At 43.2% G+C, this 15,374-nt stretch overlaps 1 protein-coding gene across 1 annotated transcript; it reads right to left on the bottom strand.

Moving 5' to 3' along the window:
- Positions 1-110: 110 nt before the first annotated feature.
- LOC120741060 (oxygen-regulated protein 1-like) lies at positions 111-12,527 on the bottom strand. Its single transcript, XM_040043693.1, has 4 exons — positions 12,382-12,527; positions 9,705-10,359; positions 9,151-9,307; positions 111-8,738 (listed from the first exon to the last, which is right to left on the bottom strand). Exons 2-4 carry the CDS (start codon positions 10,347-10,349, stop codon positions 2,281-2,283), a joined length of 7,260 nt encoding a protein of 2,419 aa, XP_039899627.1. The 5' UTR covers positions 10,350-10,359; positions 12,382-12,527; the 3' UTR covers positions 111-2,280.
- Between the last annotated feature and the right edge of the window lie 2,847 nt (positions 12,528-15,374).

The raw sequence follows: 15,374 nt of genomic DNA, 5'->3' as shown, positions 1-15,374 counted from the left end.
TTTCTGATTAGCTGCTTTTGACCTTGTATGGATTTTTCCTAATTTTCTGTCATGTAAATGCTGTTATAGTCGTGGCTTCTGATATTAAAAGAGTTTCAAATAACGAGGTCAGTATACACTCGCTGGCCATTTTATTGGGTACATCTTACCAGTCTTTTGCCTCAATTCTTTGTGGCTTAGAATCAACGACCTTCCTCAGAGATTTTGGTCCATTTTAATTCAGCAAGCTCTTGATTAAGAGTCATGTTCAAGAAATATGTTTGTGATCATTTGAATTTTGTGACATGGAAGCAGCCATGAGAAGATGGCAACACTGCGGTCAAATGCACATGGTCAGCAGCAATTCTGTGGTGATTCGGTGATGCCCAGTTGCTATTAAAAGTCCCACATCCTCACACCATCAGCAGCCTGAAATGTTACTGGAAGGCGGGGTGGATCGATGCTTTTATTTTTATGTCAAATTCTGATCCTAATGAAAACTCCTAAGACCAGAAACCCTTTTTCTGATTTTGGTTAGACTGTTTGTATAGTCAGTTTCCAGAGTGTGGTCTTCTGCCGCTGCAGTCCTTCTGAGATGCTCTTCTGCATACCTTGCTTGTAATAAGTGTTTGAGTTATTGTTTCCTTCCTGTCAGCTCAGAGCAGTCTGGCCATTCTCCTCTGACCTCTAACAGACATTTAGCTTAACAAACAGTTGAACAGCATGTTCAAGTTGATTGATTGTATGTGCAAATACTCGCTTTGAACCAACAGTTTAGGCTTAATGTTGTAATCACTCAGTTTTAGACCGTTTTTTTCTGACTCGACTCTCAGCGATATCAGCGAGTGTGGATGTCCCTAATGTGGTCATCTCAGGCATAGAAGCCCCACCCACTTGCTGTTCAAACATAAAGTTTAAGGAGGTACAGACCGTGATCTGAGCTTAGTATAAGATAAACAAGGATTATTTTCAATAGTGAATCATGCAAAGCTACTATACTAAGATTGAAAATAAATATACGTAGCTGTAAATCAGCATACTAGGTCTGCTTTAATTGCCCGTGACCCTGTTTTTTTTTTTTATGAGTAATGCCATCTAGTGATCATCGTCCTGGTGCATCTGTGTTCGGTGATAGTCGAAGGATTTTTACCCTTCTTTGCTTTGATGTAAAAATCAACTTCAGCAGAAAAGATAGTCTTAAATCGTCTCAAATTGTGGGAAATGTCTGGCTGCCGTGTTTTCTCTTTGTAGTTGCACATGTAAACACTCCCCTCTTAGCGCATTCCTAGACGCTCCTGTCACAACACGGGCCAGCTCGATGGCAACTTCTGAGAAACAAAACAGCCTTAGAACAACACAAATGCTTCCTCAAACAGAGTGAGAAAACAGAGGTCTCCGCTCCTCTTCAGAAATCTGCTGATGCTAATCAGCAAGAGAAAACAAGCGAGCTGAGCTTCTTGAGGTGTCTTTAACACGACGCCCACCTTGGCCTTTACACTTTTACTCACCAAAAAAGGCTAATCTCCAAGACATTAATCACCCAGGATCTATAAAAATAATCTGGACTCAATTTAGTGTAAAAGAAGTGAAAAATAGAAGACGAACATTTGGAAACACATACTTTTAATTCTTAAATGTCAATTTTAAAAGACAGAAACGTTACAGCTGCCACATCGTAAACCATAACACAGTTTGTCCTAATGATAGAAACCAGGTTATTGCAAATATGCATTAAGCTATGGATACTAAGCGAAAACCAGGAAAGGTCCTATTTACACTGTAGTCAACTGATACAATATGTATAGTACAGAATTTGAGTTCCAGGCCACAAACTGACCTGTTAGCTCTGCGGGGTTGCCTGACATCTGCTTGGGACTTAAAGTGTTTAGAGTTTTAAAACGAGATTACAGTAATGCTCTGAGTGCTTGTTTTGACAGGCAACCTATAGGGTGAGAAGAGCTGCTCTGGAGTGTAAAATGGCAAATATACACTTGATGTGTCAAACTGTTTTTTTCTGTGTACTGAACAAGCAATATAAAAAGACAAGTCGAAGCACAAGGTCTTGTTACACACGGGCAAATGCGAGGGTTGAAAAGGGTTAATCCGCTAGCTTGCGCATCTGTGACGCATTGTTACACACTTGGCATTGGCTCAAAAGACTTGACATATGATAGTGTATTATGCCAAAGCTATGGCAACAGCAAAAAAGTAGGCACCAAAGAAAATACTTCTCACTGTGGCCTAATAATGAACACTTATTTCGTCCATATTCTGTGATTATGTGAAAAAAAGCTGCCCCTTTTACAGTAAAGGACAATGCTGTCCACAAAAATTGTACAGTACATCTAATACGTCCTGCTCCGGGAGCCTTCTATTAACGACACCCTGACCTTTTCCAGGCTGCACCACCACTACAACTTCGCCTTCAGGTTGAGGCTCCATCATTGGGTGCACTTTGTTGTCCATCATCTTAAAGTCAGTCAGGCCGGGCAGCATGCCGTTCCTATCGGCCCACGTCTTGGTGTCTTCTGAGCTGTCCTTTTCCTCTGTGATGCTGTCACCATATGCGCTGCTTTTGCTCACCATGCTCAGCTCGTCCTGACATATATCTGACTCGCTGCCGTGGGGCAAAGAAAAGTAGGTGCACTTCCTGGAAAGCAGTTTGGTCTTGTCTTCTTCTGGTTCAGGTTTTGTGGTGAACAGAGAATAGGGACTTTTCTCCTCTGTGTCCTCAAACGCTCCTTTGCTTTCAGGAGTGTTTGTAAAAGATTTGTTGATTCCAATTGGATCTGAAACAGACTTTCGGATGAGGGTGTTGTCTCTAAGCAGCCAGCGTCCATTATCAATGGGAATGCTGTCGCCAGGCCCGACCTGTGCATTAAAAGCGATGCATCTCGTCGCTTCACTTAAGGTGTCGAGGGCATTTGTGGAGTAGAAGTATGAGAGCTCAGACATTGCTTTGGATCGGGCTGTGTGGAAGGAAGCAAGGATGCCCGACTGTCCATTTTTCTCCTGCTTTGGCTCAGATGGGGGCCTTTCACTTGCTTCCTCATCAGTATTAGCATCCTTCTTGCCGTAAAGCCTTTCGATTGTCCTCCTCACGAAGCCTTTAGTGATGGATTTCCGCGCCGAATCATCTTCCCCACTCGACAGTTCGCTTGAAGTCTGAGATTGATATCCACCACTGACGGAGGTCTCGGCTCTTAGCTCAGCCAGCTCTGATGTGTGAGGAATTGGGAAACGAGTTTGCTGGATGTTGGTGGCGCTCCTGGCTAAGAACATCTCCCTGATGGATCTGACCCTGCTGCCTTCGGGCTCGGTGGTTATAACGCCACTGGAGTCGTAGCTGAAGGATAACGACGACTGGGGAGCCGATCGGGTGCAGAGAGTCACCTGAGATGTGGGTGATTCAAAGGGTGAATCCTCGTCGCCTGAGTCCTGAGGGGCCTCTTTTTGCGAGTAAAATCTGACTGCAGAACTTTTTGTTGTGCTTTTTCTTTTCTCTGCATCAGCAACTCGCTTTTCTAGAAGAATTACTCTCTCTGCAACTGACTGGGAAATCATTTCTTCAGACTGGACCTTCTCCACAGACTTTTCAGAGGTAGTGCCTTCAGACTGTGTTGCCAGTGCAGGAGCTGCTTGGTCGGTTACAGTTTCTCCTTTATATCTGTCCACATGAGCTTTTTCCTCCTCTGAGCTGGACTCTTTTTCATAGTAACTTAACTCTTCAATTGAGCTGGTGATTTTTTCCTCTTGGACCTTTGGCTCCTCTTCATCTGCGTGCTCTTCAAAGCTGTTGTGATCGTTCCCGCTATCATCATCTGCATTAAACCTACAACTCTCTTTTTCCAAAATCTGATTTTCTATTAAATTGCTATGCGTGCTCTCACTGTTTGTCCTGTCATAAATATATGTCTCCTCAATGTAAGGGTCCTCATCTTCTGAGCTAACCTTGTCTTCATTTGGCTCTTCAATCAAAGCTGTCAAAGATGATGAAGCTCTTTTCTTTTGCTCGCGAGCATCTGGAAGGTCACAAAGCTGTTTCGCCTCCATGTCCTCCTGCTCTTCCTCAGTGCCGGACATGCTTTCTTCAACAATAACCTGCAGCTTCTTGCTATCAACCTCTGGCTGCTCTTCCTCTGAAGATGGCTCGTCCATGTCTGAGTTTCCGGTGCTTTCATCCGTCAGTCCCATGCTGTATGTTTGGCTCGGGTGTTCCTTCTCAGAGCTGGGCTGACACACAGGGGCAGACCAGTCACCTTTGCTCATCTCGGTACACGTGACCTTTGTCCGATTTTCCCTGTCTTGGCTGGTTATGCTTTTCTCCTCTCTTACATTTAGTTCCACGTAATAGCTGGGGCTTGGTAGCTTGCTATCTTCTTCCTCAGAGGGACTTTCAGGTTTGGACAGGTCTTCACCCTCGATACTCTCGTGTTTGATCTCCTCACATGAAGTTTCCGACTCGTCCCCTGAGCTCTTCAGCTCACCTGCATCTGAATTGATCACACTTTGCTTACAACTCCCTCTTTCTGCTAATTCTTTACTAGCACTTGAGTTCTTTTTCTGCCCTTCATCATCTGCACCTGAGTCCTTCTTGAAATTTTTCTTACTCCCGACTTCTCCTTTGATGATATTCTCCCTTGATGTGTCCCAACACGACTGCAAGTCCTCCTTGTTCTCTTGTAGAATCGATGCTTTACTGTGAAGCCACTTTTCTTCAGTAACAGTAGGGTTAGCTGGTGGATCATTGTCTTTAGTGGCTGGGATTGTCGGTTTGTCCTTTGCTTCCTCTGCCATCAGGTGAGATCTGTCTGCTCCAGATTGTTGTGTTTGCTTAATGATGGACCTTACATCCACATCCACTTTATCATCTGGTGTGGAATCCAAAACAGTGGCGGCTTTCTCTTTGAAGAAATGATCAGCAATTTCTTTACTGCTATCTTTAGGTGACGACTCTGTAATGTCAGATTCACTTTTTGGACTTAATGAAAGAGAAGCCAGTTCCTCCTTCAGCTTCTCCGGTACATCGAGGTTATCCATGATCTTGTCAATAATGTTTTCTTCAGCGACACGCTCTTGTTCGGGGTTCTCTCCAGTTAGGAGTTCTGCCTCTGAACCATTTGGCGTTGAGCTGTGGCTTTTGCATTTGTCACTGAGTTCCTGAAAGCCCTTCCAGCTCTGCAGGAGCTGCTTTGAGGCCGTTTTTTGCAAATTTGACAAACTCGTCTGTAATCTGTGGGAATCCTCGATTCCGGCAATTTCTCTGAGCGAATCGATCATTTTTAAAGCCTCCGCACAGCTGACGCTGTTTGCGTTCAGCTCATTCCTATTAAAGTTTGTAAGCCCTTCCTGGAGGGTCATGACAGCCAAGAAAGCGAGGAGAGCTTTAGATGAGGAGCCAAACGTAGACGCTACGTGGGAGGAGAAGTCTGGCAAGCTGTTGGACTTTTCCAGACAGGATGGACGTTTGTTTTGAGTCTTCTGTCTTATTGACTTGATTGAGTAGCAAATCTTTTCAAGGACTGGTTTCATGCTTGGCTGGTTTGCAGTGTTTAATGGCTTTATTATTTGCACGTTTGTCATAGGGTTCTCTTGATCTGCTGCTTCACCTTCTGTCTCGTTCTTTTCAATACACTGGTCAGCTTCCAGTGGCATGAAAGTGACAGAGGTCAGCATTTTATCCGGTTCAGCTTTTGAATTTAGTGACTGTGATGTCTGGTGATTTTTTCTTAGGATTGATGTTTTCGTTTGTCTCATAGTTGTTTGCTCTGATGGGTTGTCAGAGGAGAGGTCGTTGGAGAGCAACTTTCTACCTGACTTGTGTTTGACAGGCGGCGACGCCATGTCCAGAGACTGGGAATATGGAGAGAGTCTCTTTTGCAGTTTTGGTTTATTAGTCTGCTTTCTCTCAGTGGAGGGGCTGCCATCTGAAGCTGCATGTTTTTGTGGTCTGATGTTTGGAGACAGAGTTTTATCCATGAAGCGGTTTTCGAACTTCCTCTCTGGAGATGGGCTGGTTTTTGCTTTTGCTTTTTTCACCAGGATCTTAGGTGTTGACGTCTCTTTTTGAGTTTCTTTACTCATTTCTCTCACTTTAAATGGGGTATTACTTGGTACTGATGCATCATTTGATGAGATACTGGGCGATGACAGCCTCTCATCAGATGTTAAACTAGATGGGGACACAGAAGTACCACACGACGGGCAGCTCGTCAGACCTGACCAGTGTGCCGCTTCTAGTTGGGCTTCGATTGATCGCTGCGATGGTGTTGAACAGATGCCATCACCTCCCACAGTGTTGTTCTCAGTAAATGATGTGGTCTTCTCTGGAGTGGCCTCACTGCTTAAAGCATATTTATCAACAGAAGCCTTTCTCACTGACATTTTCCTTTCAAGAGACAGATTACTGACCAAAGGTGCCCTTTTAATAGAGGGTGTTCTTGAGAGCAATGCTGTTGTGTCATCTTTAAATGACGTAGGACTGATGGGTAATGGATTATTATCTGTCCCTTCACTGCTCACTGATGAGAGCCTGTATAATGGGCTGCTGTTCACTAATAACGCATCTGCCATGCAGTATTCAGTGTTTGATAGCTCCGTGCTTTCAGCAGGAGGAGGTGGTGGTGGTAGCTCCATTGAAAGCGTATTAAGCGGCGTTGCTTTTTGGAACGAGATCCGGACTGAGCTTGATTTATTTTCCACTTCACTGTCTAACAGTGTTTCTGTTGAGATCTTATCACTTAGTGGCACAGGATGGTTTATTTCTTCTTTTTGGGATTCGTTCTTCTGGTTTCCCGTGTTTTTTGTGCTTGGAGAATGATGAAGTTGCTGCCTGGCTGTAGCTTTCTCGACGGGTGGACTCGATTTGTTTTCAAAAGACTGGACTCTAAGTTTGACAGATGTTGCCAGTGAACTCTCTGGTGGAGGTTCTGAAGTTTGACACATTTGTATTTCCGAACACTTTACATCTTCTGCCACATCGATCAGGTCATGCTTATTTTTAGGCTCTTTATACTTGCCATTTTCTGCTTCCAGTTTTTGACGTTCCTCATGCAGGTGAGACGGGTGGTTGAGGTGGGCTTTCTGCAGCCAGCTTTCTACATATTCATTTGTAACAGCGCTGGAGGTGTTAAAAGCAGGCAACACGCTTCCATTAATATCATCGGGCTCGTTTTCACTCCTTTTCTCCACATGCATCGATGTCTGCCGTGTCAGTATTCCCCGTATCTGGCTGACCTCATTGGGAGAAACATTCATCTGGCTTGTATCAAAAGAAACTCTCTCTATGGATTTTTTAAATACTGATTGCACATTTGAATCTTTGTCCGTGCTTCTTGTTGTCTCATCTGACACTTCTGAGCTCTTTGCTGTAACACCTCTGTCCCTGTTTTGTGCTGGTCTCTTTTTAAGGTTTTTCGATGACTTCATTTTGTTTCCATAAATCCTCCTAATGTATCCGGCACTGGAGAAAGCTTTTACTTTTTTATGTGCTTCCGTTGCCTCTGCAGTATTCTGTTTTAGTCTTTTTCGTGGTGTTGCGAGCCTCCGAACCACCTTGGGCTTTGAGGATGCCCTCTTATCCATGCTGGCGTCTTTTTGATGGGTCTTTGTTTGGATTTTTCTGGGTTTTTGGAACTGCTGCTGTCTATTTTTTCCTCTCACGACACCATTGTGCTGCAACTTTACTGACATACTTTCACTCTTCCAGATACTAATGGACTCGGATGCAGTTGACGGTCTGCAGAGTTCTGATTCAAATTTATTATTCGATGACATCTGCCCTGTTTCTGAAGTAGGTGACCTTCCAACAGTCGTAGTAGTGTGTGCACAAACATTTGCAAGGAAATTGTCCTGGCATGTTTGCTGTTCATATATGTGTATGACTGTCTCAGTCACCTCCTCTCCGCTGGATTCACTCTGCACGATCTCATTCATTTCTGCAGATTTAAATCCAGAAACATTTTTACTGTTGACATCAACAGAGCTGAGTCTTCTTGGTTTGGGCACCGGTCTAGTGCTGCTCTGCTTGGCCATGCAATACTGCTCTGTCATTGTTCCATTTCCTGTCTGCTCACTGTAGGAATAAGAGCCAGTAGTTCCTTGCTGAATCCCATCTTCTGTAACTGATATGATACTCTCCACAGAGGCTTGCTTTTTGCTAATTTTCTTGTGTCCTGGTGTTGGAGCTCTCCCAGAGGACAATGCATCTGAGTGGTTTTTGACGATCTCCTCTTCCTTACCACTCTCACTTAAAGCTCCATTACCGAGCGATGGTGGATCATCGTCATTGTTGTCTTGAGTTTTGTCCTTGTTCCACTTGGTGTTGACAGTGGCAGCAAGACTCTGTAAATCCAGTGAGTTTGATTTAGGTGAGCAGATGTCCAGCTCTGCCTCAGTCTCCGGTAAAGAGCTCGCATTATGCTGGCTGGTCACGCTTGAGCGTGTCAGGGTGGTGGTCCAGTGGATAGCTTCCTCTTCCTTAATTGTCAACCTCACCTTCATCTCCACCGTCATGCTACCGTCCTGATTCACCTGGAAGGACTTCTCAATATTGTCGTCGCTGGGCAGCATGTAGTCCCGCCCTTCAGCTTCATTGCCATCTGTCTCTGCTACAGACTCCAGGATGCGATTTGACTCCAACTCAACAGAGTTTGTGGGGTTGCTGCGTATATCACAGGAACTCTCTGCGATGGTGTTGTGGATCTGATGAACGATGTACCTCTCAGATGACGAGGAAAAATTCCTTGACTTCTTTTTACCTTTTCAAGGAGTCAGGCAAAAAAAAAAAAGAGTCGATATATCCAAGGATTGAAGAGGAGAGGACACCCGAGAAGCATGAAGGGAGAAGAGAAAGAGCAAAAGGAAAGTTAGAAAGATGATATGAGTGCTGCTCATCAAGCAGACTAGCCAGCCAACCCAGTGACTGTGTATGTAGGTCATCTACAGTATTATGTACATAGCGTTGCCTCAGCACTTCTCCAAACTTTATCCCATGAGGCCAGGTAGATTACTCCAGACGCACTGATTGTGTCATATGAAAAGAGGTCTGCTGAACTGATGCTACTCTTTGAATTGTGCCTGCAATGTATTCTTCTCATGTAAATACGATAATTTAGTCTTAAAAACCTTTAAAAAATTTATTAAAAAATGTTTATTGGAATATAAACTTACGATTCAAAGCTTTTTGCCTCTTGAGACTCATTTGCTTGGTACGCCGCCATGTTGGAGATGGAGATTTCTGTGCACTGTAGTTTGCAGGACTGAATGGCTCCCTGCCCACAGCTACCACAGTTCCAGAGCACAATATCAAGCCTGGAACACCGTCAACCTGCAGCAGACAAGAGATAAAGAAGTTAGTCCTTTCAAATAATCTTGATTTTAATAACACAAATTGCATGCATAACTAGAAAAAAGTATTATTTTCTAATTATTATTTGTGAATCACCCTCAGGTTCTGATTGTATTAGCTCCTTGACCTAAAGCCTTACAGTGCAGTATCCCAGAAGGCCTTTCTGGGTATTAGGGTGAGTGGCCAAAGAAGCTTAACACTTTCTCTCCTCATGCGACAAGTATTTTATGCCAAGGTTAAATCAGTCTCTTATGGGAAGTGTAATCTATTCGACAATGATACTAATTTGTTTCCAGTTAGAGGAAATGTTTTGTGAATATTCATTAATTCTTAAATCCTTTTTCTATGTGTTGCACTGACAGAGGAGAACACTCACACGTCTGCCATCAGGAGTGTGTAATTTCACCACATGGAACTGCATGAGCTCTGAGATATATTCCAGGATAGCCTCGTAACTTGGAGAAGTCTTCTTGTGAAGCACCACAGTGTGTTTTACAGAGGGGTCCCCATTGCGGAAAACCAGTAGGCTCTTGGGTGTGCGAATAAGCACTGGCTCCTGTTTGTGGATGCTCTGGCCTGGGAAAAACCGACCCTGCTGAATAGTCCGACGGTGAGAGCTAACCGGTCTGGCGTGGTACCAGGGTGGCAGCTTCTTCCTGGCCAGTGCCAGATTGATGGGCTTTACCTTACGGCTATCGGAGCAAATGTAGGATTTCCCATCCTTAAGTTCATCCAAAGATTTGACTGCATGAATCCCCCGAGGAGTGGTGATGTTCCTCACCCCAAACGGCAGGGGCACCTTCTTGGAGAGACTGTCCAAGAGTGCATCAAAGGTCTTAAAGGTGCGATTGTTGATGACAAGGCGCAAACCATTGAACTGAGGATCTCCGCTCTTGTAGAAACAGACCCTCTTTGATAAGACAGGGTCAATGACGCTTGGGTGGCGTGAGGTGGCAAAAGTTTGCCCACTCCCCGATGACTGGTCAGGGAGGGCGTTCCGAAGTCCTGCCTCATTCATCATCGCTGATTGGCTGTGAGAGGAGAGAAAGAGAGGAACAGAAGTTCAGCAAGAACAACGGATTTTCCTTTACTGTTGTGTTTGACTGGTTTTGATTGTTGCCTTTTGGTACAAAAAGCTCCTCTAGTGTTGAGTTATTGCTCAGAAGCAGCCCAAATTTACTACACATGAAATATGAAAATATGAAACACCTTAGATTTTGATGTTGGCAGAGTGTGACTGGAATTCTTCCCTTGGCTCTCCCCGCTCAGAGTTTCTATATAAAGTCTATGTATGTTGAACATCCATTGGACTCTTTAAAGTGGTTTCTGTGGTGTCAAACACTGCACTGCTGCTGTTTCTGAGATAGACATAAGGTATTCATTTTGCTGGTGCTGTGACACACTTGCCATAGTCATACAGCAACAATGTCGATATATGAAAGCAGGATTGGCTGCGGGGATATAACTGCCAGCCAACAGGATGCTGGTCTTTGTTTTTGCATTTAATTAATTTTCACTTGTTTTGTTGGTTTCTTTTTTTTTTGTGCTTGCTGTTTCTTTAGGTTTTGGGACCAGAACTACTTGGTTAAGTTAGACCTCAGTCACACAGACCTCAAGACCCACAGTGACCCCCTGACAATCTACGGTGCTAGACAAAAATATGTATTTAGTGAGTGGTTGGTGAAAAATTGTCCCAGTTGCTGGCAGTTTGAATGGAAGACACTGACTTGTCTGCAAACGCTCTTAGTCTCTGAGCTAATCAGATTATAACTCTTTGCAACCAGTTTCATGACACCCAGCAACCACTTGCCAACTGGTTTTCCCTCGTAGCCAGTGATTACTGGAGGGACACTGAGTGTTCTCTAAGCCTATGTGAAAAAAGGGTTTCCTGAATTGATTTCCCACTTACTGCCATGAACTCTGTCTACAACTCACAACCATTTGGTGAATACACATTTTCTCCTCCTGACCGGAGGTTACCAGATGGTCTCCAACTGGTCTCTAGGCCTGTGTGACTGTTTGCAGTCAGAGTTAATATACAATCAATTACAAAGTTAACCCTGCACATTAAAAAATGACACCATTAAGTACCCATGACTCCAATACGTCCTGAACACACATCTAAATGTGAGACACTGGGAGTGAGGCCCCACCGTAGTTTCCTGCTGATGTGTCAAAAGCATCTTCGCGCAAACAAACAACACTCGGTCTTCTTTGTGAATCAACTTCATATGTCTTTTTTTCTTTTCATTGAATTAACCATTTCCAGTTATTTATATCAGATGTACATTAAATTAACATTTAAGTATATTAATAATTATTCTTCCTCTAATTTTGGGAGCTATTGTTCGTTGACAATCAAATGCTTTTTGTCCATTTAGACAGGTTTTCTCGTATTTTGCGAAAACCTACTTGACCTTTTTCTTCTCTGAATCTTAAATACAGCTATCCTGCATTCAGGGTGTATTTTAGAAAGCTGCTTGTATTAAAGATGACTGTACCTCGTGGGATTTTTGCAAAGACACAAACAACTTAACACCATGTTCGAGGCAAACAGCTGAATGACGTCTTCTGAGCATATGTTGTTTACTTTGCTCAACTGCTGCCATCAGGTAACATGATCTAACTTTTGGGAAACCAGCCAGTTGCGTGGCGTCTGCTTCTGATTACCTGGCTTAGCGGCGCATAAGTGACAGAAATATTTCACAATAAATTCCCTCTTACCAGTTTTACTTTGAGCATATACGTAAACATGCCACAGTTACATGTAATGTTCAAGTTTCCTTTTCTAAAAATTTACGGTGCCTTTTAAGCTATTTAATTTATTATTGATAGTAAAGTTAGTTGGAGCAGACTATAAATAGATTTTTAAAAAAGCATTTTCAGAATGGACAAAGTATATATATGCTATCGGTACATAATCTGTTAGGATTTTTATGGTGTTACAAACACTACAAGTATAAACACACTACACCTGAGTAAGTAAATAGGTTAAACAATAGCTCAGTAAGTAAAAACAAATGAACAATTGTATGATTTCAGTGGGAACTCACCTTCTTTGGCATCACAAAAGTCCCAAATGTTTTTAAGAGGATCCATGAAATGTTATTCCGTGCTCTACATTGTGACTGCTGTTCAACTGCTGTTCAACTGACTGCACAGTAACAGTGTATTTCGGGAGACTCCATCATAGTTAATTTGCTTAATCTTTGCTCAGAGTTAATCTGCGCTGCAGGTGCAGGTGCAGCGCTCGAAAATCCTCTCCAGAAAGGTGTGTCACAGAGAAACGTGGGGGTGTCACAACAGGTTAAAGAAGTAGTCAGAAAGATCTCAGGTTTATTAACTATGTGTTTTAAGTTGAAATGTAATTACACGTCATGCATGTGCGTCTTCACCTGGGAAAATTTTGCAAGCGGCTGAAGAAAATCTGAAAAACTTTGGTTTTCCCCACCACCATTTCAACATTCAGAGTGTTTGTACTCATATTTGAAGTTGAATTATGAGGTTAGACAGGTTAAAATGTTTGGTTTTCTTCACAAGTGGCAACAGATGGTCCACTGATGTCCACAATATTTGTGCAGGGTTGTAATCTCATTGAAGACCTCTTTAAGTAATAAGGATTAAGGGACTCTCCATTCTCAGGACCCACAGAGACGATCACTTGTTTTTAATGAAATGGGTAAACATGCACCATTTTTCCTTGAGAAATCTCATGACTGCTTTATAATTTATAATAGAGGTTAGTTTTGTCTTTGTTTTGAGCCTCTCTGAGCAGAACAAATGCACTACATGACACATAAAAGTGCAATGACAAACACTTGCAGACTTTTGGGACTTTACTAAACAAAAATAGTGTTTGTTCCAGAAATACAATTAGGTTTAGAAGGGTAACGGACTCCAGTTGTAGATCAGGTTAAAAGGTATTACTGCAGGCATTAGCCAGTCACGAATATCCTTAACCATGAACGATCACGAGTTGCATAACAGTTACCAAAAATGGGCTGAACTGAATCTATTTCTGTAGTGAAAGGGATTAGTGTGCAAGGATGACTTAATTCCACAGTAAACCTGGGGCTGAAGTGAAGGAATCAAAGGAATACACAAAAGTTATCGGGTTTCAGCTCAGTACAAAAGGATAAAGTGATGACACTCTGTCGCACTGTTTATTTTACTGCTGTAAAAATATCTCAGGTGTGTACGAAACACACGATATGTGCCGTAGGAAAGAATTCCTGCCGAGCCCCGACCAGACAGGGATTCAGGAATGCCACAGGAGGCTCCCATGATCTCAGCCCATGACCTGTTCCCAAAACAACAACGAGCACAAAAATGTGAAAAATCCTTCAAAGGAAGCAGGGGGCGAACAATGGAGGAAGCCCTCAGCGTAAACAGGTAGGCCCGAAGCCTGCATGCCCCTCATTCCAGCCCTCCACTGCAGAGAGATAAGAGACAGGCATAGGCTGAAACGGAGAGCGAGGGTTAAAAACAGTCTGGTTACACTGATAGAGCAGTGCGGATCCCGCCAAACACGCACGAATCGGACTGAAAATAGTCTTGAGCCGAAGCTCTGCACTTAACGGAGCGCGGCAGGTAATAGCAACAGTTCTCTGAAGCTCCATTTGTCACATAACCTTCCACGTCACAGTCAGAACAAACCAGCTGGTGACATGAATACTGTTGTTTTTCCTTCACGTGAAATCACAGGCTGCCATGACGAAGACATCTGTCTCTGCGTTCCGGGTGTATTGCCACCCTTTGCCATGCTCTATATTTAAAGCCCGTGCGCCTATACTGCAACTAATTGGCGCCAAGTTAGATTCAAACCTATGCTGTTAATGGGAAAAAATGTGGGATATGTTTTGGCCCTTGTCCCCTTTCTATATTTGGCCCAGCGTCTCTCGTGCAGCTGTTCCTCCAGATCTGTCTCCCCGTGTTTCCATCAAACACCTCTCTTCAGTCTGCCTATATTGCCTCAATTCAAGAGCCTCTGCCAGCCTCCATCAGGCCCTGCTACACAGAAAATAATAATAGTTTTCCTCTGATGTTGAGCCACATTTGGGCTTTGTGTTATGACTTAAAATAAAATGCGCTGCTCTCTGTTTAGCCTTTGTAAGTTGTGGAACTCCTGCCGGCACTGCAGCTGTCAGAAATTCAATTAACAATGATACAGCTGCACTCTGACCAGAAACATTCGCTCCAAATTAAAGTCGTGCAACCGAACCCGCAACTATGAACTCTTTTAACTTTTCTTGCATCCATGCGGGCGCGCTATTCCTACAGAAGTTTTAAACATGTGTGATAAAGTTGATGAATTCCATTTTCCTCCTCTTGGCGTCAATTGGTTTAACTAAAAAAATGTGGCTTGGCAGACGTTTACAGAAAAATGTGCTTACTATTCAAAATTCCATTCAAGCCGCATGATGTTATATCTATTTTCCCCTCCCAACTTCCAGTGGAATTCCCAGATTTTGAATGAATCCGTGCCAAACAGGACTCGTAAGGTCACACCACCGCCCGTCCCGACCCCTCCGAAACCCCTCGCACAGCAGTCAGAGGTCCCCACCCCGTCCATTTTGAGCACTCCCTATCAGCTGTGCCAAGCTTTTAATCTGCCTGGTGACATCCCAGTGTTTCCTGCATAGGACAGAGGGAGAGATAAGCACACTCTTCGGTGCGGTAAATCACTCCGCACCCCCCCTCGTTCACTGATATCACCATTATTCAATTAGGTTGTACTCAAACTCACCAACATTCTTGGTAATTACAGTAAAAAGCTTGCAGGGTGTGCACGATAATTTCATGGCTGGAATCTTTTTTTTTCCTTTCAACAGCATCCCCTTTAATTATAAAAACAAACAAAAATCCTATTTAGCGGTAACTACGCATTTTTTTTAACATACTGCTTTTCTGTAAGAAATCAAAAGCACAGGTTGTTTCTATTAACTGAAAATGTGCATTTTTATATTACAGTTCATCATAATTCTACTTTCCTTTTATTGTGACAAGAAAGCAGAAATCTTTGTCTTGTTATATCTTCCAGTTTTTC

The sequence above is a fragment of the Simochromis diagramma genome, unplaced genomic scaffold (genome assembly GCF_900408965.1).
Source record: "Simochromis diagramma unplaced genomic scaffold, fSimDia1.1 OVJJ01000602.1, whole genome shotgun sequence".
Classification (NCBI taxonomy): Eukaryota; Metazoa; Chordata; class Actinopteri; order Cichliformes; family Cichlidae; genus Simochromis; species Simochromis diagramma.
The sequence above is the reverse complement of the archived record's forward strand: the minus strand, read 5'-3'. Positions and strand labels throughout refer to the sequence as shown.

What these genes read in the sequence shown, in the direction of transcription:
- LOC120741060 (XM_040043693.1), bottom strand. Translation starts at nt 10,349, where the DNA reads ATGATGAATGAGGCAGGACTTCGGAACGCCCTCCCTGACCAGTCATCG. An exon ending in ACACTCCTGATGGCAGACGT is followed by an intron (nt 9,308 to 9,704) that starts GTGAGTGTTCTC and finishes TGTCTGCTGCAG; the next exon opens with GTTGACGGTGTTCCAGGCTT. An exon ending in GAGGCAAAAAGCTTTGAATC is followed by an intron (nt 8,739 to 9,150) that starts GTAAGTTTATAT and finishes CTCCTTGAAAAG; the next exon opens with GTAAAAAGAAGTCAAGGAAT.